The sequence below is a fragment of the Cynocephalus volans genome, chromosome 13 (genome assembly GCF_027409185.1).
Source record: "Cynocephalus volans isolate mCynVol1 chromosome 13, mCynVol1.pri, whole genome shotgun sequence".
NCBI classification, from domain to species: Eukaryota; Metazoa; Chordata; class Mammalia; order Dermoptera; family Cynocephalidae; genus Cynocephalus; species Cynocephalus volans.
Window position 1 is genome coordinate 50,134,866 of NC_084472.1, and position 24,269 is coordinate 50,159,134.

A 24,269-nucleotide genomic window follows, 5' to 3' on the forward strand; every position below is an offset into this window, starting at 1 on the left:
CGCAGTCTCAGGTGTTCTGTTAAAAGTGACAGAAAACCGACTACTAGAATCAGTAAGTGTTGTTTCTGACTGTCATACACAGGACAATGCAGAAAGCCATCAGGGAAGCTGTGTGTGTTTTTAAACTATCAAAAAGAGAGGCACTTCTGTAGTGAAGAATATCTCAGACCACCAAGTGAGCAAGTAGGATGAATATCTACATAATAACCAAGTCAAAAGGTTCAAATCCTGCTCCATAGTGAGCAGTGGGAGAGTCACTAATCACTCTCAGTACCTTCCTCTGTAAGACATGGATAATGACCTGCTTCTGAAGGTTTGGGGCAAGATGAAAGGAAACAGTTAAAAGACTTGGACTTTTTCCTGGCTTAGAGTAACTAATCTCTAAATGTTGTTAGATAACTATACCTTAAAAATTAGCAAGCAACAAAAATGTTTCTAAAGACACCATGAAGCACGAATCTCATACAGAGTTATACAACATTCCAAGGATGACAGTACTTGGATGAATTTATAAATACATTACTTCATTTCATTTGTACATACCTTTAAATATTTTACAGATAATACTGATATTTCACATTCCCTTTGAAAGAATTTAAGCATCTTTCCTGAGAAAATGTATAGAGTTATACACCAGAGAGGATGATTAGGGCCTAAAGGTAATTCACCTTTTAGGGTGACTAAGGTCTCTCATTATTGATTTAATTGAAGTGTGTTCTGCTTTCCTCAGTATCAGTATGTTTTTATTTCCACAAGTTAAAGTTCAGTTTTACTCCTAGCAATCACAAACTCCACCTGTAATGAAGGCATGCATCAAAATTTAAGCACACTTTCATTCCAATTCATATCATTCCAATTCATGAATTCAGATTCCTCTTGGCTGCAGACACCCACTGTTCATTTGAACCTGTAATATATATATATTTATGGAGGCATGGGATTTTTAGCTGTTGCATTATATTCTAATCTTCCCCCCAAATATTTTATTTAGATAATATTAATTATTATCAAGAAGAAAATTGGTCACAAAGGCAGAGTGCACCGTATACATCCTTGTGTGCTTATGTGTATGGGTTGCCTCTACCAACCAATTTTTAATCCCAAAACAGTGGCTTTATAAGGTGTGGTGAGGCAGCCATGATTTTCACCATTGGAGAGTGGTGTGGGTAGGGGAATTAGCTAAAAAGATTCTACCTCTTCTGCCCGTCATTTGGTGGAGATTAACTCTCTTACTAACAATGGGTCAGGAGATGATTTTACGTCCTTGTAAGATCATTCTTACTATCCAAAGGTCAACTTTGGAATATATCATTTATTCATACATATAAACATCTTCTTCTACTTATACACTTAAAAACAGCTATCAGAAAGTCAAAGTTGGCAACCTTAAAATAGTTCCGTTAGCAAAAATCTGAAAATGAGATTTAGATTTTTTTTAAAAAATTTGAAACAGAATTCATCTTCCATCATGGGAAAAGACCTGGTTTCTTCCATCTGGTAAGTTTTGAAGAAAGAATTCCTTCCCTTAAATATTTATTTGTTTGGTTTTCTGAAATGTCATATTCCTGCAAAGCTATTAATGTATAACAAACTCCACTTAAACACTGGCATGGTGCCATTTTAACATGGAAGTTTAGACTGTGTTTCATCAAATAAATAAGACCCATATAGTCTTTGTCAATCAGATCTTCATCCAACCAGTTCATTTCCGTAGCCTAATCAACATCATATAGGGGGAAGCACCCTCGGTCTTCAATTCACTGTAAAAAGGACAACACAATTATCAAAATGAAGCACGCTGAATTCTTGTTGTCATGGCTGTACCACCACAATTACCACCTCCACTACCACCACACTACCAAGTCTGAACTTACCCCTTTGATTTAAGAGATGGTTGTTAACTAATCTATTTTGACCAATTCCCCATGAGATGCAATAGAATCACATTGTGAAAGCATTTAACATATGGAAATTCAAAGAGGTGTAATTGCCAGAGTCAGAGCCTGTATCCACCATGCCACTCTGTGAAGACATGCACCAGAGTGAGCAGGAGATGAGCAAACACAAATCGCATGTTCCCTCAGGATGTTTTAGTTCTGCAGTTTTCTCATAGCCTAAACTACCTCCCTCACTGTGTGATTCTAGTATTAAAGAGCATGCATGTACGTATACATACACATACGTACATATATGTGTATATATGTGGGGTTTGCTGCTGTCGTTTAACAACATGACCCCTGATCTCAAGCAAACCACTTCTGGTGTTCAACTCAAGAAACAGCTATATGTTCTAATGCTCAAGGAAAAAAAAATAAAAACCTTGTTTGTACTTACTGAGAGATTAGCATAGAACTATATTTTGTGGGTGATTTAAGAGATTTGCCAAGATTAAATTTTAAGTGTGCATGATCTTTTTTTTTTTTTTTTTTTTGCCTTAACAGCTACTTTTATACTCCAATCTCTCCCTAAAGTTATAACTCCATTGTATATTGGTGAACCCAGAGTTGCCAAACCATACCGCCACTTACATTCTTAAATATGGGCCATATTTCATTTTGCAACGTGAGACCTGCCCTTATAGCATTAACACTGGAATTTCTATCAAAAATCACAAAACAAAGGGGATATTCATTCCAGTTTTATCATTTCCATTAGGAAATTTCCCCCATTTGACCTTTCCCAAGTCATAGAGAGAAGAAAAGTCCTTAAAACAGTAGATTTGTAACTATTAATTTAGTTAAATACTAATTAATAACTGCAACTAAAGAATTGGCCAAAAAAAAGTTATTCTGTCCAACATTTCCCCTCTGTAGCAGCCAGATTCTCAGCCTCTGACACCAGAGTAGTTACAATATGGAGACAAAAAGTTGTTCCCTCCTCTGCACCATTCTGGCCTCCTTTCCTCCAGGTCAAGCAGCTGAGTGCTTCACCACCCCAAGCGGAACAGTGTCTGGATGGAAGGAGGCAAAACATTGACCATCTTTTCTTCCCTTGGACAGTTGTGCTTGCCCTCCTATTCCAAACCCTCCACCTCTCCCCCTACTGACATGACTCTACTTCTCTTCTCTACCTGCTTCTGAAATGTGGGCATTTCACCTCCTCCTTGGATACCTCTTGAGCTTAATTTCATTTTTTTTTAGGAAGTTGCAGGGCTAGTGGCCAAAAAGTTGATAACTTACCATCTGGAGGCCCAATGATTTTAGAGGACTTGATTCATAATGGTTTCATCTCCAGTCTCTAATTACATACATCATTAGCAAAGTGAAACACTGTTGCAGGAAGTTTTAAAGAGAGAGATGAATCTGGCTGATTCACAGACTGATGATAATCAGAGTGGGTCTGATTTTCCACCTCAGGCACTATGCCGAAGACAGTTTCAGAAAATGGGATTCTGCCCTAAAGGGACTAGCCTGGGAAATTCAAAAGTTGCTAGAACAGAAAGTTTTTAATCACTTTTTAAATGACACACGTAATTACAGACTGTTTTCTTTAAAGTAATAATTTCATTGAGTTTATGAAAATGAAATTTGAGTCCAGAATCTGATTCAAATTCTGCCAAAAAAAAGACCATTTTTTAAACATTAAAAAATGACCACCATTTTGATTGCTTTAGTGGGTCATTACCATTGCTTGAAATCATTCATTCTCGGGTAGTTGTTGAAAATACTTAGCAATGCAGGAAATAAAAAGAAATACAAGGAATGATTACTGCCCTAGTGATATTTACAATCTCTCAGATCTGAGAGATGAAGACATGGAAATTTCAATAAATACTAACAATTCATGATTAAAATGTCCATCAGTGGCATAAAAAATACGGGAAACAGAGGAAAGGCAAGAGAGGAGATATCTGTAACATTTGGAGAAAGTGTTAAAGTCGAGATTGGGCTTGATTTAGGGCAAAAAAGGGGAAAAAAGATATCTAAATTTATTGATTCATTCACTTAGTAAGAGTTTACATGTTAGGCTTCCAGGGTCCAATGGTGAATAAGATTAACACAGTTCTGAATAGGAATCAGGAGACATATAAATGAATGATTACATAACTATTAACAGATCGGAATCTGTCTCAGGTGGGTCGAATGTCAAACATGTTCAACACAGGTTGTGAAGGTGGGGCTGGGGGAAGAGAGATCTTACCTTGTAGAGACAGCTTTAGATACCTTTGTCTTAGGAGTTTCAGACAAAAGCGACACCTTGGTTTTTAGTTCTTTATTCTAAAATTGGGGAAAAAAGGTGCAGAGATGAAATAGCTAGCACATCTATTAGCTACATTCTCGAGGCTTCTATTTAAACAACCACCCACCCCAGTCCTCAGCAGTAAGTTTGCTGTTGCTGTTATTCTGTAGAAAATAGCCAGTTGAAAGTCACTAAATATTATCTCTGACGATACAAGCATACCCTGTAAATGCATAATTTATCAAGGGATTAAAGTATAGTATTTTGATTTATCCTCTGAAATTCAACAGCTGAACTATCTTTGTTTGATTTTACAATTTCTTTTATATAGACAGATGAGAAGAATGTTATGGAATCTGTACTAAAGAACCTTTTTAAAGATACCTACAATATTGATTACATATTTGTCTTTCTCATGCAATCTCTTGATTATAAACCTGATGAAAATAGGCACCATCTGTTCTTTGCCATACAATTCATGGTATCTTTAGCCTCAATTTTCTTACTGAAGCCTCAGTTTCATCATCTCTATACTAGTGGTAAATGATACATGTCCTGCCTATCTTGTGTAAGTTGTTGGAAGAAACAAATACCATATGGTCATGATATTTTAAACCTGGAAATACTTTCATAATTCTGGGAGATAATGCAATCGCTGATAAAAGCAAGGGTGAAGTGTAAGTCCTCAGGCACAAATCCTAACACAGTAACTTACTAGCTGTGTGACCTCGTTTAGGTTACTTAACCTCTCTGTGCCTATCTGTATAAGAAATATAATAATAGCCCCTTGTAGGGAAATATAGGAAAGTGGTCAGGACTCCCTCAGATGTTCAGAATCTTGCCAAGCATTTGATGTAAATATGCATGTGTGCCCAGGTGTTCCTTGACTATTGATTGTGGATGTCCGTGGGCACCCAGGTGTTCCTGAGTTGTTTGTCTTGTGCCCAAGTGTACCGGGGTTATTGGACTTAAGTATAAAGGACTAGTGGCTCTGATATACAGGGTACCCTGCTCCTGGGGGGTCGGGCAGGGGGGAGGAGGGCCACACAGAGGCCACTACTGCTGCTGGGGGCTGTTGCTGCCAGGGCCCCCAGGACCCTCCAGGAGGCCACCCCCACTGCTGCTGGAGGCTGCTATAAGCTGCTGCAAGCTGCTGCTGCTGCTGAGGAAGCTGAGGACCGAGCTCGTGTCATCTGCCAACAGCTCTTGGGATCTTTCCCAATTACCTAGCTTGTGAACCTGTATCTGAGGGGTCTGGTGAGGGGTCTGGTGACCCAGCTGGCCACATGAGGGGTCTGATGACCCAGCCTGGCTTGTAGCCAGGCATATGAAGGGTCTGTGACCCAGTCTGTACAATGGGTTTGAAGGGTCTTTGAGCCCTAACCCAACAATACAGAAACTTGATTTATGAACTCAAATACAACTTTTGCTTTTAGTACTCAGCTATTATTTTGAAGGATTTGTGGGCCCTAGCCCTAGCAGTGCAATTGGCCATGTCAGTAGGATTCCAACAATTGCCCTAGCCAGACAAGTAGCGTAACTTTATACCCCTTCTTCACAGGTTTGAAATGAGATAAAAATACAAAGTACTCAGCTCAGTGCCTGGCACAGATTTTAAGACTTAAAGCAGTTGGTTATGATTTTCTATTCTAAGTACCATTTTTATAACTAAAAATTGAGGCCCAAGTGCCCAACATCCTGTTCATGACAGAGCTCAGTGTCCTCCCAGTCCAGAACCAGCACTTTCTCTACACCACAGCCAAGCTGAACAGTTTCATTTCACAAGTGTGCAAAGTGAGATTTCAAACGGGGAGCGATCATTATCAAGGCTGAGTTGCCAGTTGGTTGCACTGGCAGGCCAGAGGTCTGTAAACCCAGGCCACAGGTCTTTGAAGGAAATACCCATATAAAAGTGGGACCAAATGATAGCTGGGTGGAATGATGACAGGTGAAGCTGTGACTTTAAAAGAATAGCAGTGCACCAGCTGCACCCTCTTTTAGGAAACTAAAGACTTAGTCATATAATTAGAGTTTAAAAGGTATTTTCTAAGACTCCACCTGACATTTGGGGTAAGCCAGCACCAAAATGCACAGTTTTGGGAAACAGACACTAGAATTTTGATGGAAGCAAGAGAGTTAATAAGCACAAGTGCCTAGTAAATGTCAAGACTTCTGCCAGGTGCTTTACCTACATTCTTTCCTTTGATATGAACTCAGCTCTGCATAATATGCAAAGTATGCATTATAATATTACACATGCATATTAGATAATACATTACATATTATATAAAGTTAATATGTATAACCCTCGTGTTATATGCATGAATCTTTTTAAAGAAATAAGGCTGTCAAAACTCAAATTGACCAGGTAACTTGCCTCTAGTATCTGCTGCATTGGCATACAGATGCACAGGCTTTATGCAGGCTGTTTGATTCCAAGGCCATGCTCTTTTTCCTGCAAGATGTTATTTTCCTATGTGACTAGAGGAATTAGCCTAGCCTTCTTATATTACAAAAAAGGAAAATGGTGAGGCTCAACAGATACAGAGATTCAGGGATTTATGCATGGACTGCAGGTATGATAAATACCAAATAAAGCAAACTGTCAGGAAATTAACAACAATCAATCTACCTCAACCATCCAGCCTCAGGCACACACACCCAATTATTCAGTCCCTGCTGTGTCTATGGCACCAGTCAGGACTAGAGGGAAAGAGAAGCACAAGAAAGCAAAACATCTTCTCTTTCAGTATACAGGATACACATTACAGTCGAGATGATAAAACAAACATTGAATATTAATAAATAAATAAAATAAAAGCAATTCAAGAGATGCCATAAGGCAGTAGGTATTTAACTACCACAAAAAAGGCATAAACAGACATCAGTGTGACTAGAATAATTGAAGACATTTTCATACACATGGAGATTTAACCTGGACCTTGAAGACAAGGTAAAATGGACTAGGTGGAAAAGAAGGGAAAAAAAACACTATGGCAACAGTTCTTTTTTTTTTTTTTTTTTTTTTTAATTTTATTTTGTCGATATACATTGTAGCTGATTAATGCTCCCCATCACCAAAACCTCCCTGGCAACAGTTCTTAAAGTATGATGCTGGGATCAGCAATATCAACATCACCTGAGATCTTGTTAGAACTACAAATCTTCAATTCCCAACCAGACCTACTGAAACAGAATCTAAGGGCAGCCTGGCAGTATATTAAGAAGCTCACCAGAAGATTCTGAGGCCTGATCAAGTTTAAGAAACACTGGACAAGATAGTGGTTTTCAGTCTTGCTTGTGTAATGGAATTTCCAAGAGAGTGTTAAAAGCTACAGTGCCTTTTTTGAAATGTCTGAGTCCCACCCCCAGAGATTCTGTTTCATTTGGTTGCAGTCTGTGCTCACTTTTCAATACTCCAACGTGATTGTAATGTGAAGCTAAGGTAAAGAAACACTGGAGGCAGGAAAGCTGAGTCAAGATGTGGATTTTGTCTTTTCTTAGCCCCAGCATCTACATGGGATAATAGCTAAAAGATGGAGCCAACATCTTCAGACACATGAATCATTTCACTGTGATATTTCAAGAGTTAAATACTCAAGTCTTACCCAGGAAATGTACTTATAAATTGATAATAAACATGTTCCTCATATAATGGAGATAAATCTAATATACCCTCCAAACAAGTGCTAGCACATATCACAGGCCAAGTATGAGGTTAAGAAAAAATTCCCCTCTATACAGTACTTTACAAGCTATAAAGCAATTTGAAACAAAATATTGTGATGACAACCACCATCAGAATAACAGTATCCTATGAATGGACAATTGTATAGAAGCTATTTGGATTTTTTCCAAAATAAACTCCTGGTTTCTCAAGTTTCTGAGTACCAAACAATACCAAAGTGCAAGAGTTATTATGTTAGGCTGTCTTTGCTTTATTTCAGCTTCCATACTAATTTGTTTCACCTACCAGATTTAGGTATGTATTCTTGATTCATAGGTTTTTCTAGTTTCTCCTTTAACTAGGACAGCCATGTGCATGAGCTTTATTACATCATTAGTTTACAAAACTACAAATAACTAGCCAGAATATATCTGCCATTATTATGACTCTACCCAAGGACAGTTTACTAACCCAATTTTCCAAAAGGACCTAATTTTTGCATACTAAATCTTGTATCAACACACTGTGAGAATTAAATTAAATTTTAGGAATGGAAATCATCAAGTCAAAGGTATACCTGTTCCCCAATGTTCATTGCAGCACTCTTTACAATAGCCAAGAGTTGGAACCAGCCCAAATGTCCATCATCAGATGAGTGGATACGGAAAATGTGGTACATCTACACAATGGAATACTACTCAGCTATAAAAACGAATGAAATACTGCCATTTGCAACAACATGGATGGACCTTGAGAGAATTATTTTAAGTGAAACGAGTCAGGCACAGAAAGAGAAATACCACATGTTCTCACTTATTGATGGGAGCTAAAAATTAATATATAAATTCACACACACACACACACACACACACACACAAACGGGGGGGGGAGGGAGGGGAAGAAGATATAACAACCACAATTACTTGAAGTTGATACGAAAAGCAAACAGAGGGGACATCGGTGGGGGGAGGGGGGAGGAGGGAGGGAGGTTTTGGTGATGGGCAATAATAATCAGCCACAATGTATATCGACAAAATAAAATTTTTTTAAAAATGTTTTTAAAAAATAAAATAAAAGACGTCTGAAAGGGCCAGCCCTGTGGCGCACTCGGGAGAGTGCAGCGCTTGGGAGCGCAGTAGCGCTCCCGCCGCAGGTTCGGATCCTATATAGGAATGGCTGGTGCGCTCACTGGCTGAGCGCGGTGCGGGCGACACCACACCAAGGGTTGCGATCCCCTTACTGGTCACAAAAAGACAAAAAAAAAAAAAAAAAAAAAAAATGACGTCTGAAAGACTTAAAAAAAATTTTTTTAAAGATGCAGTTATATGAGTCAATTTGATCCCCCATGGGGAGAGGAAATAGAAAATATTAAATATAGTAAATGTAGCAATGGCTAAAATAAATATAAAAATCATGCAAATTTAATGTTACAACTATTCATTTCTAAATATTTATTGTATACACACACAGATATGTATTTCACACACACATATTCACATATGTGTACCTACACGAATACACACACACTTATTTGATGACCCAGAAAAGGAGATATTGTTGCGGGGGTGGGGGGGCAGTGAAGCATATGCTTCAAAGTCATACAGACTAACATGCAGGTTCTGCTAGCTGAATGATTTTGAACAAGTTCCTTAACTTTTCCCAATCTCAGCTTTATCACTTGCAAAATGTAGTAAATAATAACTTTCTCCCAGAGTAGCTTCGAGGATTAAGCAAAATGAAGTGTGTAGTAGCATGCCTACAAAGAGACAAAAGGTTTCTAGTGAGGATATGAAGACAATGCTGTCTGTATGGTTTAGAAAGCTGACGTGTGTAAAAGGGTTGTTCGAGCTCTGGTGACCACTTTTCATTATCTGAATTAGTCTATTTTGTTATTTAATGAGTTCCAAAATAGGTAGTGGTATTAAATTTGCAATGCAAGATTGTACACCCCGGAATATATCATCCTAGTTTAACAGCTTTATAATAAAGCATTCACTAGGGATAGACTAGAAATTGAACCACTATATTGAGACACCTGGTCAAATATCACCTGCTCAGAGATGGACCCCCTCGGACCCCTATTACTCTGTAACTCTTCACACTGTTCCATTCTTCCTCAGAGTGCTTAGCAGTCCCTAGTTAAGTTGCATATTTACTTGTTTATTTGCTTATCATCTGTATTCTCAATTAAAGTGTAAGTAAGATAAGGTCAAGAATAATCTGTCTGGTTGACTATATACCTAGCACTTAGAACATTTTCTGGCATTTCATAAATAACAAAAATATATGCTGGATAAATTAATTAATGTGGCTTGGAGTTTTTAAAGCTCAAATGGGGGAAGAGAGAATGCTGGCTGGTTAGCTCAGTTGGTTAAGGCACCACCTTGTAACACCAAGGTCAAGGGTTCTGATCCCCCTACCGGCCAGTGCAAAAGAAAAAAAAGCTCAAATGGCCATGACAACATTCACTGCTGCTCTCCACGGGGGATAAAATGGACTCATATAACTCTATCCTTTAAACAAAAAACCTGTTGGACCGGCACTGTTGCTCACTCAGGAGAGTACGGCGCTGGTAGCGCCAAGGCCGCAGGTTCAGATCCTATATGGGGATGGCCAGAGCGCTCACTGGCTGAGCGTGGTGCAGACCACACCGTGCCAAGGGTTGTGATCCCCTTACCGGTCAAAAAAAAAAAACCTGTTGAGTCTTTCAAACTTTTTAAAAATATAAGCATAATTGTCACAATATATACAAAAAGGAATAATCAGCAACATTCATCCCTTTATCATATGCAAAGATAAAGAAAAAAATTTATCTACTGAAAAATAAATTTTGAGCACATAAAGAAACTCACCAGACACTGCTATTATTTGAAGATTTTTTTATACAAAGAAAACATTAGAAAATGCTGGTTTGGGCTGAGCTGCACACAGGGCATCTAAGACAACACTGAGAGGTGCTGTCACGTCATGGTAGAGAGTCTGCAGCAAACCAAGACATTTCCATGACAGATGCACAAATCTGTTGCTGTGTCACATTTCACTGAGTGGCTAGTTATTTCCTGAATTTTGTATTATAGAAACAGAATGCAATGGAAACAAATACATTTTCCTGGTCTAACTACTGGACCAAAAGGCCGATTGGAAAATATACAGTATCTGGGTTAAGTTGCCAGTTTATTTAGGGCAAAAAAATCTGCTTTGGGGACAATATAAATAGACACAACTAAAGAACATAACATTGAATTAGAAGAAGTAACACCATTGATAACGACTCTGTGATGAAAGTTGGCACATAATTAGGTAAGACCAGAGACCAGAACCATAACAAAGTAAAAGATCAGAGAAAGATGCCAACTCTAAAATACCCTGTCCAATTAAAAGGTATTGCAGATGCACAATAATTAAAGCAGTAAGGTATTAGAGCCAAAATAGGCAGATTTGCTAAAAGGCACTAAGTAAGAAACACTGTGAAGAAATGCCTTTAGAGAACATTTTTTGGAGGAAGAGGAGTCTCCAATTTGACACAAATCACATAATCTGGAGGTCTCTAATATAAATTAACCAGACATTACTGGGCAAATTGTGTGAACACTAGTTTTAAGCCAATTATTCCATAATCGCTGCATTTCCAGCTGTCCAGAGCTATAAGCAATGTCTTAATCAAACAGTCCCACACAACCTGAAGAGAGTGACAGTCTAAGGAAAGCATGAGGTTTGCTAAGCTTTATCTTCCAGAATAAAAACAAAACAGTGGTTCGCTTTTTCTCTGAAGGTAGAAATCAAAAATCAGCTACAAAATTTAAGGTGTGAAAATATTCACAACCTCTTCATGTTATTATGATTTTTTATCCTCTAGTTAAGGGAAGCAGAAAGAACATGGTGTGAAAGGGACAGTGTGGCTGTGTGTTCAGGGGATGATCTGCGGCTCCCCCCGGTCTATTCTGGGGAGGAGAAAAGTTCCAAAAAATCAGGAAGGTTTCCATCTTGGCATTCCGCAGGACAGGACGACATTGGTAGGAGGACAGCAAACAGAAATCAAAGTCCTGAGGGATAAAGTAGAAAAGGTGACCAGGTCCAGACAGTTGGAGATGTGCCATTTGACAGTGACAGAGAGGTGACACTGAGCGAGAAGCGGCATGAGGCGGAGGCACCCATGGGGTCCTCATGGGCTGTACTGTGGCTCCTGCCAGGCAGGGGCCCAGCTGGGCAGCTGAATGCCAGAAAGGGGGTCCCACAACAGGGTGAAATGAGGGGCAGGAAGAAAGGCATGTCTTCTTATCGCGGTATATAAGAAAGAACTATGCTAAGTTTTAAAACATGGAAAAGCAAGACAATTACAGAAGACTTCTGGAAGTGGAAGAGCCCTGAGGCAAAGCTTGGAAGCCAGGACAGATGTGGATGAAGAAAGAGGAGGAAAGAGGACCACTCAGACCGGGAAAGATAATGCCTGTAAACAAAGGCGGAGACTGGAAGGCTGCCCATCTGGACAGAGTGAAATTTACACAAGAGTGGTCTTGACCAAGCTTCTAATTCGAGTCCATATCAAGAGACGCTATCATCTGCCTCCCCAATATAGCAAGTATTCTAGAAGATTTAGATGAACTTTTAACAAGTATTTAATAATATTCATTTAATATTTAATGTCAATAATATTAATAATTTAATAATGTGATAAAATCTTTAAAATACTTAATAATAATTTTAGCAATTATTGTAAGCAGTTCCCCCCAAAGCTATAATTTCTTATGCATAGAAGAAGCACATACACACACACTCACAAAGACACTTGTGTACACACACAGACACATGCATATACAATTAGACACACAGACACACTCGCATGCCCATTCACACACAGACATACTCAGACATAGTGTCACACAGGCACACAATCACACACAAGTGTGCTCTCACACACACACACACATACACACACACACACAGAAAAATGTAAAATAGATTCCCTCCTTACCTGAGTTTCAAGTATGTTAACCTTTTCTTTGAGATTTTCAATTCTTTTATCTTGTTCTTTTAAACTATTTTTTAATCCTTCCATCTAAGAATTAGGAAACACAATTGGAAAAATCTTTTCAGACCACAGGGAATAGTTACTTCAGTAAGAAATTGTACAGGTTTCTGAGGTCAAATGATGTTCACCAAGTGAAAAATGAGATCCCAAAGCATTAGCAGGCTCAGCAGGCTACAGAAAATCACAGCCCAGTTGGCACCTGGGGCTGAAAGCTCTCAGATTGTCCTGTTACCCATTCATCTTTGGACAACCTGTTTGCACTAGGCTCAGCAGGAGTGCATCCCGGAAAGCAATATATCGGTCATCCCTCTGTGTCTCAACAATTTAACATTCTCATCCTGCACGTGCAGTTGCTGGTGGACATGAGAAGGCCACCACCTGCGTGGAGAGGCTCCCTGAGGCGGAGATCTGTCAGCCAGCAGCATAGTGATCTGAGCCTGCTCTGCCAAGAAGCAACATGGAATTGGGAGGTGAGGTGACAAGATGCAGAACGGTGCGGGAAGGCAGGGGGACACATGAATTCTAAGGCCCGCTCTGCTACCACCAATTCTATGATTAGGCCTCAGTATTCCCATCGGGAAAATGACAGTGTGGGATGCCCCTGAGGTCCCTTCCAGCTCTCAAAGCCCTCTACTCTGTCCCTTTGGTGAGGTTATCACCAACCAAGCACAAACATTACATTTATGTCAGGAAGGCACTGGAGTTATTCGGGAGAACTCCTTTTGGGAACAAATATTAGGTAGTAAAAAAAAATGAATGGAGGTCTGATTTTAAATACATATCTTGAAGTAGATCTTAATCACTCATACAATCAACCATCTATCTGGATGCTACCACAATAACTCTTCCCATTTACCTGCCAGGATGTTCCCAGAGAAGAAGAGCCAGGCTACACCTCTGAACTAAAACACCTCCTAAATAAACTTACTGTTTATGAGGTTATAAAAGCAGATTGTTTCTTTCTCAAGAAAGGGCTGAATCTCCTAATCTATAAAAATTTTCTAAAGAACATTATATATTATTTGGCTCCAAACACTTAAAAAAAAAATCACTGAAACATCTAAAAAACAGTTAAAGACAATTTCCCAAACTATCGTTATTGAAAATATCACAGGTGTTGGCATTACAGATGAGACAGGGCATTGAAAACAGAGCTTTGTTGCATGAGAAACAAAAGGGACACGTCATGGGGAGAAAAATCCCTTTGCCAGTAAAGTCCAGACACACCACTTGTACTCGGTCTTCCCACTGTAAACATACCATCTACCAGAGAAATACCCCTGATTAATCTGACCTCCTGGATGACACTGCGCAGGTTCTGATGCTGAGAGTGAATCACACACTGCAGATGAGAGATCTGCTCCTGGAGAATGGAAATCTCCATTTGAAGATCCTGGCAACTGGGAATGCAAAGGAAAAGAGAGAGAGAAAGATTTGCTAGCACATTCTACAGCTCTTTCTTAGTGCCTGTGCGGCCAGCCCCTCCTCTTCACTCCATGCCACTGGTATCAGATGGGTGAGATGCTCAGGCCTCATATTCTAAACAGGACACACTGAAGATAAATAGCTATGAAGCAGCCTCTGATTTGCTCAGATATGGACTTGAATGAGAATATCGATTCATGTTAAAACCTCTTTTCTGGCCATCTGTGACTCCCTCCAGCAGGAAGTTGAGTCAAGTTGTATTGAGTGGGGTGGAGCACTTACATGTCTAAACTCTCTTGCCTGTGAGCACGCATGACAGGAACCCCATGAAAATTCACAGATAATTACATGAGATAATTGCATATTTTTAATGATAACATGTTCTGGGAGCAGGAATGGAGGTTTTACATATACTGCACATCAGAAATCAATTTCCAATGATCCACGTTTAATATATGTTGTAGATTGCCTGAGAAATTTTTTTTTTTTTTTTTTTTTTTGCATCCTACTTTTGGTAGTTCAACTGCCTATAGGTAGAGGGGGTGGAGAAGACAGAAATTAAATTCCAGCTAACATCTTTGAGTCCTCATAAACTATTGTGAAAAAAGATGGGTCATGTTTGAATTTAGATTATTCATACTTTTTCAAAGCTCCATTTGGATAACTGGAATTGATTGTACAGCTTTTGGCTGTTTCTCTTCTTGCCAATATTATTGGAGTTATGGAGCAACATGCATTATGGTAAAACCAGCAAGCTTGGGGGTGTTATAATCTTGTAGATGTCACTCAACCTTTGCCCTCATCCAATGCAATCACAATTCTGTATTTTATAACCTCTACACATATTACAAAGACTGAAAATTTATGTGATACTATAGAACATTTTCTCATTAAGAAAAAAAGTTATTAATTTCCATTTTCTTTGACATCATGTACTAAAACTTTACTTCTCAAATTTAATATGCATCAGAGGATCTTGTTAAACTCAGACTGTGATCAGTAGATTGGTGAAGGGCTTTAGATCCTGTATTTACAGCATGTTCCAGGTGTTGCCATGGAGTCACTGGTCCATGGACCATGCTTTGAGTAGTGCAGCAATTAAGAGAGTCTCAGTAACTTTCAGTATATAACATAGTCTTTCAAAGCCAAGTAATTTGCAGGCAACTTGCAACATTGAGGACATTCTTTTAATTTTCTCCCTGTTTTTGTTTTTGTTTTTGTTTTGAGAGAGCTTCAAAGAAGTTCGGTATACTGTAGAAAAATTAATTTCCATAAAACAATGGATATCCTTACACAGTAATGATGGCCATTGTTTATTTATCCTATGGAATTAATGATTTATTTTATAAAACTACTGTATATCCATATAACATATATGTAACAAAATATATGTAAAGTGAGGTTCATTATTATTCACAGCATTAAAAAATGGAAATAACCTAAATACTCATCAATAGAAGACTGAAAAAACAAATTATGGTACAGCTGTGCTACTTTTATTTTATGTACACTTATGCATCACAGAGATAGACTAATAGTCTTGAGTTATAATAAGATGGTTCTGCAGAACATTGCAGAAAGGATGATCTTTTCAACAAATGCTGCTGAAACAACTAGATATTCATACAAAAGGGAAAAAAGCATGGGGGGGGGAGGGCAGGAGAACTCAGAGCCCTCCATGGAGACAGTGGACTTTGGAGGTTTGCAAACATTCCAAACTGAGAGCTACAGGGGATCACAACCCACAGACAATCTTCAGGGGCAGGGGTCCTCAGAACTCGGGGTGCAGGGGATTTGGAGAGTGTGAGGGGAGGGGTTGAGAAATCTGGGATGCTCAGAACCCTTGGATAGTAGAGTTGCTGAGAACATCCAGAAGATGGGGAAAGTGGGGAGCCTCAGAAGGAAAAAACCTCCAGCTCTAGCAAAAGATGAGTTGAAGATATGAGGATCAAAACAGCACAAAAGGCCAATAGAAATCTGGCCCACAGCTGGTGCTACAATTCAAAATTGCTCCACTGAGGAAGGAAAAGAAACAAAAGGAAAAGGAGGAAAGAGCAGCAGTGACCTACTTAATGGTCAGACTCGACTTTCCTGGGAAATAATAAGAAAGAACTCAGGACACCTAAGCAGAGGCAAGCTGGTTTTGAATATGCATAAAATATAAAAATACTGTGCACTGTTGAAGGTGAATATTCAAAATGATTCTCATTGTGTCCCATGACCCAGAATGCTGGAAGTGGAGGGAAAGAAGATGGCTTTAGAAGAGGGGTGGAGAGAAGGGGTTGATTTTATGCTACCAAAAATACCAAGCTCAGAAAATGTGTTCCTTCAAGGCATTTCCATAAGGCTCACTGTAAATAAATAAAAATTTGAAATAGGTCTCCAGATGGAAGAAAGTATTTCTGGAAATACTCTTTAAAACACAGGGCTTTGGGGCTTATCTTATCTCCATTAATACACTAGAACAGTGACTAAAGACCATTGCAGGAAATCTCTATTAGGATTGTTCAATAAATATGAAACCTAGTCATCTGTTTAAGTTCTTTAAATGTGAGAATATGCTTACATAAGCTGCCCCTTGATCTTCCTTTAAGCTTTGTTATTCATCTTTCCATTAAAGCACTCAGTCTTAGTCAAGAGGCAGGAAAACATCAGAGGAGGAAGAAAACTTAACGAAGAGCCAAGCCTAGAAAAAGAGGTGAAGCCCTCTAACAAACGTCTGTATCTAGGATTATGCTCTGCTCCCAGTGTCTCAAGAGAGTTTTTCATCAATGTTTTCCTCTACAGTGCAATAGAATAGAAATATAAAGTAAACATTGAAATTAAAATAGGATAGAAAAACTTTGGCTTCTGGGAAGATGTAGATGTCCTTTTCCTTATTCTTACCACTAAGTGCAACTAAAAACCCTGCACGTTGTATGTAAACGTAAGAAGGCTATATGGTGGAGAGAAGGAAGACTGGCTCGGAATCCTGGGGTCTAGGAAACAACCCAATGGTGAATTCCCTGAGTTTTCTTTTTGCCTCATATATCCCAGACTCGGAGTTGAAAAAGCCAGTGGCCTGGAATGCCTATGGGAGCAGACCAAAAATGCCCAACAAAAAGAGAGGAGAATCTCAGCCCTACCTTCTTTAGGGAGGGAACTGAGGATCCTCTCTGAATTCTTCACTGAGGGAGATTGAAGTGTACCATTTCTGGCTCTCTCCCTGTTTGATTTTTTAGCATTTGAGAAAGGAAGTCAATCGTCTTTAACTTGCAGAACTGTGACTAGAAATGGCTTTGCCTCTAACTAGCAACATGGGATGGTCACAGAGTAAGAGAGATTGAAGCATCCCCTCAGTCTCTGCACTGCCCAACGTCTGCCAAAGGCGTGGTGGAAGGAAGCTGAGTTCATGGAGGAACGTCTCCTTCCATTCCCCGGGACACTCTAGAATCTATCTGTGGGTTAACTTATACCGTTAAAGGGTGCTCCTTGCCACATCGCCCTCTGCCCCTTGCTGTTATAATGGCTTTGATTGAATTGTTCTTCGGCATCATGCTATCAGTTTTAGGGGATGTTCTGAGGTACAGCCTCTGTGTTTATTACGAGAATTTGGTCGAAGACATTATGCAGGAATCTCTTTACGAGCATACCCTGAACAATTTTCTTTCTGGCCTTATAGATGTATTAGAAACTGACCTTCTCCCACAAAACTAGTTGGTTCTAGTCATGTGGACATTGTGAACCACAAAACTAATCATAATGTCCTCCTTGGGGTGGCTGCTGGAAAATTTTAAATTAAGACTATTTCTCCCTTTTTGAACGGAAATATGTTATGTTTGTCCCACCATTATATCTTGGAAGTAGATAACTTGTGATTTCACAGATGGACCTTGAGACTTTGGACTTTTGAGCTGAAACAAGTTAAGTCTCTGGGGATAGAGTGGATGTATTTACCTGTGAGAAGGACATGAGTTTTGGGGGACCATCAGTGCAATTGTGTCCTCCCAAAGATTAATGTTAGAAACTTAATCCCCACTGAGACAGTGTTAAGAAGCTGGGAAATCCTATTATGATAATTGAATGATAATTGAAGAGGTGATTAGATTGTGAGGACCATGCTCTCACAATCTAATGGAGAGCATGAATGGATTAATCCATTGATGGTTTAGTGGTAGCCATGAGTGTGGTTCTGATGGCTTTAAAAGGAGAGCAAGTGAGAAGCTCTCTCTCTCTTGCTCAAGCCACATTTGCCATGTGATACCCTTTATTGCTGTAGACTCATCAGCCACGACCAACAAGGCCTTCGCCAGATGTGTTCTCTGGACTTTGGACTTCCCAGTCTCCAAAACTGTATACAGGAAGAATATGTTTTCAACAAATTCAATGGAGAAAAGGAAATAAGTAGAGCAATCTTACACAATTGATAAAATCCCAAGGTAGATTAACTAAATAAAAGAAGCGATAAAATGAAGAGAGTTGAGATCTTAAGATAGTGCACTGGTAACAACCATCCTTGTTATATGGTAATTATTACTAAAATTTCAAGACAGTTTTACCACAATAACTGCACTCCTAAATGATATAGCTCAATGCCTTAAATAATCCTTTAATGAAGCCACCTAGACCTGCATTTTCTTCATGGGAATATTTCTGACTACTGCCTCAATTCCCTAAATAAATATTGAATTATAAAGGTTTCTCAATTCAAAAATAAAATAAAGTGAGGTACCTGGAGTTACTCTGTAAACTGCAAAGCACCATACATGTCTTAGTTAGTAGTAATGGTAATAGAAATATGGAGTCAACCTTATTTTTAAGAAAACAAATCTTTTTAACTTCCCACCTCTTCTTTATGGCCATATCTATCCAATCTTAACCTAATGGAAATCCCCTTTATTTGTGGTAGCTTAACCAAGTCACTATTGCTTCAACCAAAAGACTCTAATTCATACTGATGTCATTTTCTTGTCACTTAGCAAAGTGAATGCCTATGTACAGAGCTCAGAAAAAGTAATAAGTAAGATAAATATTTGTGATACCTGCAACCTATGAAAATTGCATAAGCCTCGATGCTCAACACCTTTTAAGAAACACAAAACATCCATTTCCCTCAAGAAACCTCTAAAACTTCCTTTAGAGCTTTTTGAGAATTCCTTATAAGAACTGCTTATATATAACAGAATCGAAAGAATAGATCAGTTTGGTTTTTTACACTGTTGGCTCAAAGACTGATGAGAACCCTATTATCAACGACAACAACAAAAAATCATTTTTTAAAGAAAAAAATCCAACTCAGACTGCCTAGACTCTTCATAGAAGACACATTGTACAAGCTGTCTGGAAAAGCTCTCTATTTAAGAAAAAAAAAAAAAGTAAGCCAAAGATTCACTTAGAATTAAGTTATGAATATTTGTAAGTAATTCCAAGATCTATGGATACTTTCTGCAGTATTTCCTTCATTCTCTACAGAGATACACAGTGCTACAAAACTATCTTAGAAGTCCATCTTCCAGGACTATATGCTTGTTCATAGTGAAGAAGATAGGAAAATTAATAACTTATTGGTATTCTAGTATTTTTCAAATATGTGTGTGCAATTCCTAGGGTTGTCCCATTTCTGGACTTTGGCATATGTGATCAAAAATGCATCAATAGGAGCCAGACAGAAGGCACAACCTATGAGATGAGAAGAGAAAGATAGATAATAAGAAAGGAAAGGGAAATGGGGGGAGGGGTTCAAAAGACCAAAAAAAGGGGACATTTGAGCATATATTATTGAATAAATTATGATAAGAATTTGTCCACTGTAGGGTTCATAATAGTGTCTGGTATCCCACTAAAAAATAGTTCTAGATGGACGAACTAAGATCTTGAAATAGATTCTGACTTTACATTGGAACATACAATGACTGATGGGCTTAGAATTTTTCTAAAAAAAGAAAATAAAAAACATGTCTTATGACAGGAGTTAACACGACAGTGCAGAGAATGTTTCTAACAGCAGGTGAGCAGTGCAGCATTGTGGTGATATCCATAAATCCACCCCCACCCCCAGCGTACTAAGGACTGTGACTGCCTGTAAATTATGAGTATTTGTAAGTAACTCCAAAGAACTAGGGAGGTTTTCCATAGAATTTTCTGCATGCTCTACAGAGTTAAGGAGCACCACAACACTATCTTAGAATTCCACCTGCAGCTGGCCAGTTTCATGCCAGCTGTAGAAGGGACCCATGAACAAAGACAGAAGCATGGGGGGAATAAAGACCTCTCCAGTATCCTCTTTAGCACCAAGTGTAAACAGGGAGGTAACTCACTCTTCAGAGGATTAACCCTCCCGTCGGTTCCCCTGCACCCCCTGTGAACTCTGCCCCCTGATGCCTCAGTGGGTGAGGAAGGGGAGGCACATGGCTGTTAATCCCAGGAATTCATCCTCTCTCCTACACTTTCAGTTGTCCTATTTCCTTGAGGTGGGGAGGGGGTGGAAAGTCCTCCATCCACTGGCCAGGGTTCCAGTGGAGAGAAAAGATAGCAGAAACTGCTTTTACATAGGAGGTAGATTTGCAAACCTTTTAGCATAAGTAGCTGTGGATCTGAGTTGCAGCAGCTTGCTTTCCAAAGACAGTTTTCTTTCTATTAGTGTTCTCTTTTCCTAGGAAAAAACAAGATACAAGTTTTGTTTATTTGCATGTGTGTTTGTGCGTGTGCGCGCGCGCGCGCGCGTGTGTGTGTTTGTGTTAGGGTATTCTTGCAAACTGTTCACAAAACATACTTCTTGTAATACTAGAAATATGGCTTGAGCTGAAGAGCTAATTTCATATGAGCTGTTACAACCCACCCCGAGGAAGCCCAGCCAGGTGTTCTCCTGTGTGCTTTACACACAGTGTAAAGGTCAGGAGCTCAGTGAGAGGGAGAGGTCAGGAGGAGTCATCTGCACTCCCTCACCTGCCTCGGGAGTTTTTGCTCCTCTCCAGCCCACTGCTGAATGCAGCCTGTGAGGCTCAGCCTCTCCCATCCACCTTTGTCCATCCCACCCCAAACAAAAGCCTGCTCATCCCTGTCTAGACACCGGCTTTCCCACTGCTGCACCTGCTTCTCCTGCATCAGACTGAGTTGTTGGTATCCAAGTACACTATTGCACTTAGCTTGACACCTCTACCTGCTCACATGGTATCTGTCAGAGCGTAGCAAAGTAGTAAATGTATTTTTAATGAAGGATCAAGGCCACAAATGATAAAATTACTTCCTGATTAGGATTTAGGAGAAACTATGACAGTAAGAAAAAATATCTGAAAAAAATGTCTTAATTTAGTTATTAAACTAAACTCTTCTCATCCAAAAGGAAAACAGACAAGTCCATGAAGAACCAAGCTGGGATGATTGTGTTAATTTTATATTTGATGGCAACATGCTGAAAAAAGGAATTTGAATCTTTGGCCTGTAGGTTTAGATTGCCAAGTTGGGGGAAATCAGAAGAGACTGAAAAAAGGCAGAAATTGCTACTGGCAACATGGAGGAATTAAGTGTAATAGATGTTTTGAAACTATTTACAATGGTGTTTAAAGTCACCTACCTGCTACAGTATTTATATTGGTATTATACAAGGCAGTTCTATATAGCAGAACATCAGAAAGACTTCGCACATGGACTGATCTGGTTTTGAAATCTTGGCCAAGGTTTTAACCTCGCTGAGCCTTATCATTGTTAATAAAAATTAACCAAAACTTGTAAATAAAAACAATATACAGTATGTGGTTTTAATGTCATATTGCATCATTGTTTAATAATCTGACTGAAGAATTATTTAATTTTCTCAAAGAATGTCCCTGTGCTTGACTTTATTATTAATTATTTGAAGAGAGCCCTGACTCTGTGAGGTTGCATGTTAATTCAGAGATTTCTGTCTGGTAGAAAAGATAATCCCAAAGGCTATGGTTTAATTGCCTCAAAGAATATTAACCAAATTTTTATCTGAACTAGTAATCCTCTTCAATATATATATTTTTAAATGCCTATAAACAGCCAGTTTCTCAAAATATTTTATTTAAACTAGCTTTACTATCTTACTGGTTCCCTCAATTAATACCTTTAATAAAACATTTGACATATGTTCATTCTATATTTGTAAAAGTCATGTTTTTAACTTTTTGAACATCCCTAAAATGGGTTTAATATTACCTATATCAAAATGTTGGGGTGATTGGAGATAATATATGTGAGAGGCCTACATGCTTCCCTGGCACATAACTGGACCTCAAAATAAAATAATTCGAAGATACCAATTACTTCATATCTAATGTGTTCTGCTATTTTTTAAGATTATACAATCAAATTTTTCTTGTAGCATTTTTGCCACATAGAAATTGTCCTGGCGTAGCCCTAGTTGTGTTCAAATTATTTCAAAGGGATCCCAGATACACCTAGCAAACTTATAATGATGCTTGGATTATCAAAGAAACACATCACAGATAATGTGTTTTGAATTTGTAGGGTGGGGGGAAATGGTGTTTAACAAGGGTTCTTCCTATTAGACTTGCACTTGATGAATGGATTGGCATAATGAGAGGTCAAGGATATCAGATAACTGGACAAGTAAATGATCTGCCTTGGCCAGGGCTCAAGCTTCTGGCTTGGGTTTAACAACACAGAAAATCACCCACACCAGCTAGCACTTCTCAGGTACAGAGTCTTCTCAAAAGGGAAAGGGGGCTCACAGTGCCACCCAGTGGGCAATCCACTGTGCCCAAAGTCACACCTCTCGGGAGCTCAAGATTTCCCTCATTCTCTTGATCGGAGTCATGTAGACACCAACTTAAACCATTCCCAACCCTTAACATCTAAATGATTTAGGAACCAAGGATATTTTTATCCAGCACCAGAGAAGACAGGGGCATAGAGGAAAGGGTTGTGAACTGGAAACTGGAGGATTATGGAACAGTTCCTTGTTCACATTGTCCTCATTGATAAAATGATGATGAGGAACTAGGTGGTCTCAAAAGTGCCCTTGGGCTCAAAAATTCTAATAGAGCTAAATCAATGACACAAGAAAACAAATATGATGCAACAGAACTGCACTGCTAGCAAAAGGAGCATATGCCATATTAAAATGCTCTTATTGGGAGTTTTTGCTAACTTATCACTGTGTTTATGGAATTCATTCTCACTGCATTCCTGATTAAAGTGGCACAGATGGTGAAGACTTTAAGTAATGTGTTCATTACCAGACCTCCTACCACTAATGGCTATTTACTGGAGCAGTGGCTTGTTCAAGTGGGCAGCAAATGAATCCTTCTCCAGGGGGCACCCACTACCAGGGCAGTATTTATCAACCTTTGTGAGGATGTTCATTTTTAATTTTTATTTCCTTTTTGAACTCATGTCTTTTTCCTATTAATACAAGAGTCTCAGTGCCCCCTCCCCTCATTCTAGTACACACTCCCCACCTGAGAAACCTTCCTCACAGCCTTTCTTCAGAGTATCTCCTTAAACCAAAAAGATGTTGCCAAACTTTGCTTCTTATAGTTTTATTTATTTGCTTGTTTGTTTTACAAATATAAAATAACTTACAACTAAACATGTTGAAAAAACAAAAACAAAAAACGCCTGCACATGGCTCCCCCACTCCATCCCCATTTAGCTCCGCCTTCCAGACGTTCCAATAGGCTCCACTCTTGGAAGTCACTGAACTAGAGTGTTTTGCAAGTTGGAACATGGCCTCGCTGAGCTATGGGCATCCTGTCCGGTTACTCTGTCATAGAGCTCCTACAGCAGGCCACAGTTATGGGTCAATATCAAAGCAGGAGCTGGGCCATCACTTCTCAAAAATGTCCTGCCAGTATCAGAGCCACTAACCTTATTCTTACATTCCCCTACCTTTAACAGGGCTTTCAGCCTCCCTACAGGGCCCCTAGGAGAATGAGAAAAGAGAGATCTGGGAAGTTCCTTGATATTACATCATAATCTCCACAAAAAGACACTATGTATGGTTCA

At 39.0% G+C, this 24,269-nt stretch overlaps 1 protein-coding gene across 1 annotated transcript in view; it reads right to left on the reverse strand.

Moving 5' to 3' along the window:
• Positions 1-1,400: 1,400 nt before the first annotated feature.
• Positions 1,401-24,269, reverse strand: part of CCDC68 (coiled-coil domain containing 68) — a 46,801-nt gene continuing 23,932 nt past the window's right edge. Inside the window, exons 8-12 of the mRNA XM_063077458.1 lie at positions 20,849-20,931; positions 14,170-14,275; positions 12,819-12,902; positions 4,141-4,217; positions 1,401-1,760 (exon numbers count right to left, since the gene is read on the reverse strand). Coding sequence (XP_062933528.1) covers positions 1,703-1,760; positions 4,141-4,217; positions 12,819-12,902; positions 14,170-14,275; positions 20,849-20,931 — 408 coding nt within the window. The 3' untranslated portion in view covers positions 1,401-1,702. The remainder of the gene's footprint in view (positions 1,761-4,140; positions 4,218-12,818; positions 12,903-14,169; positions 14,276-20,848; positions 20,932-24,269) is intronic.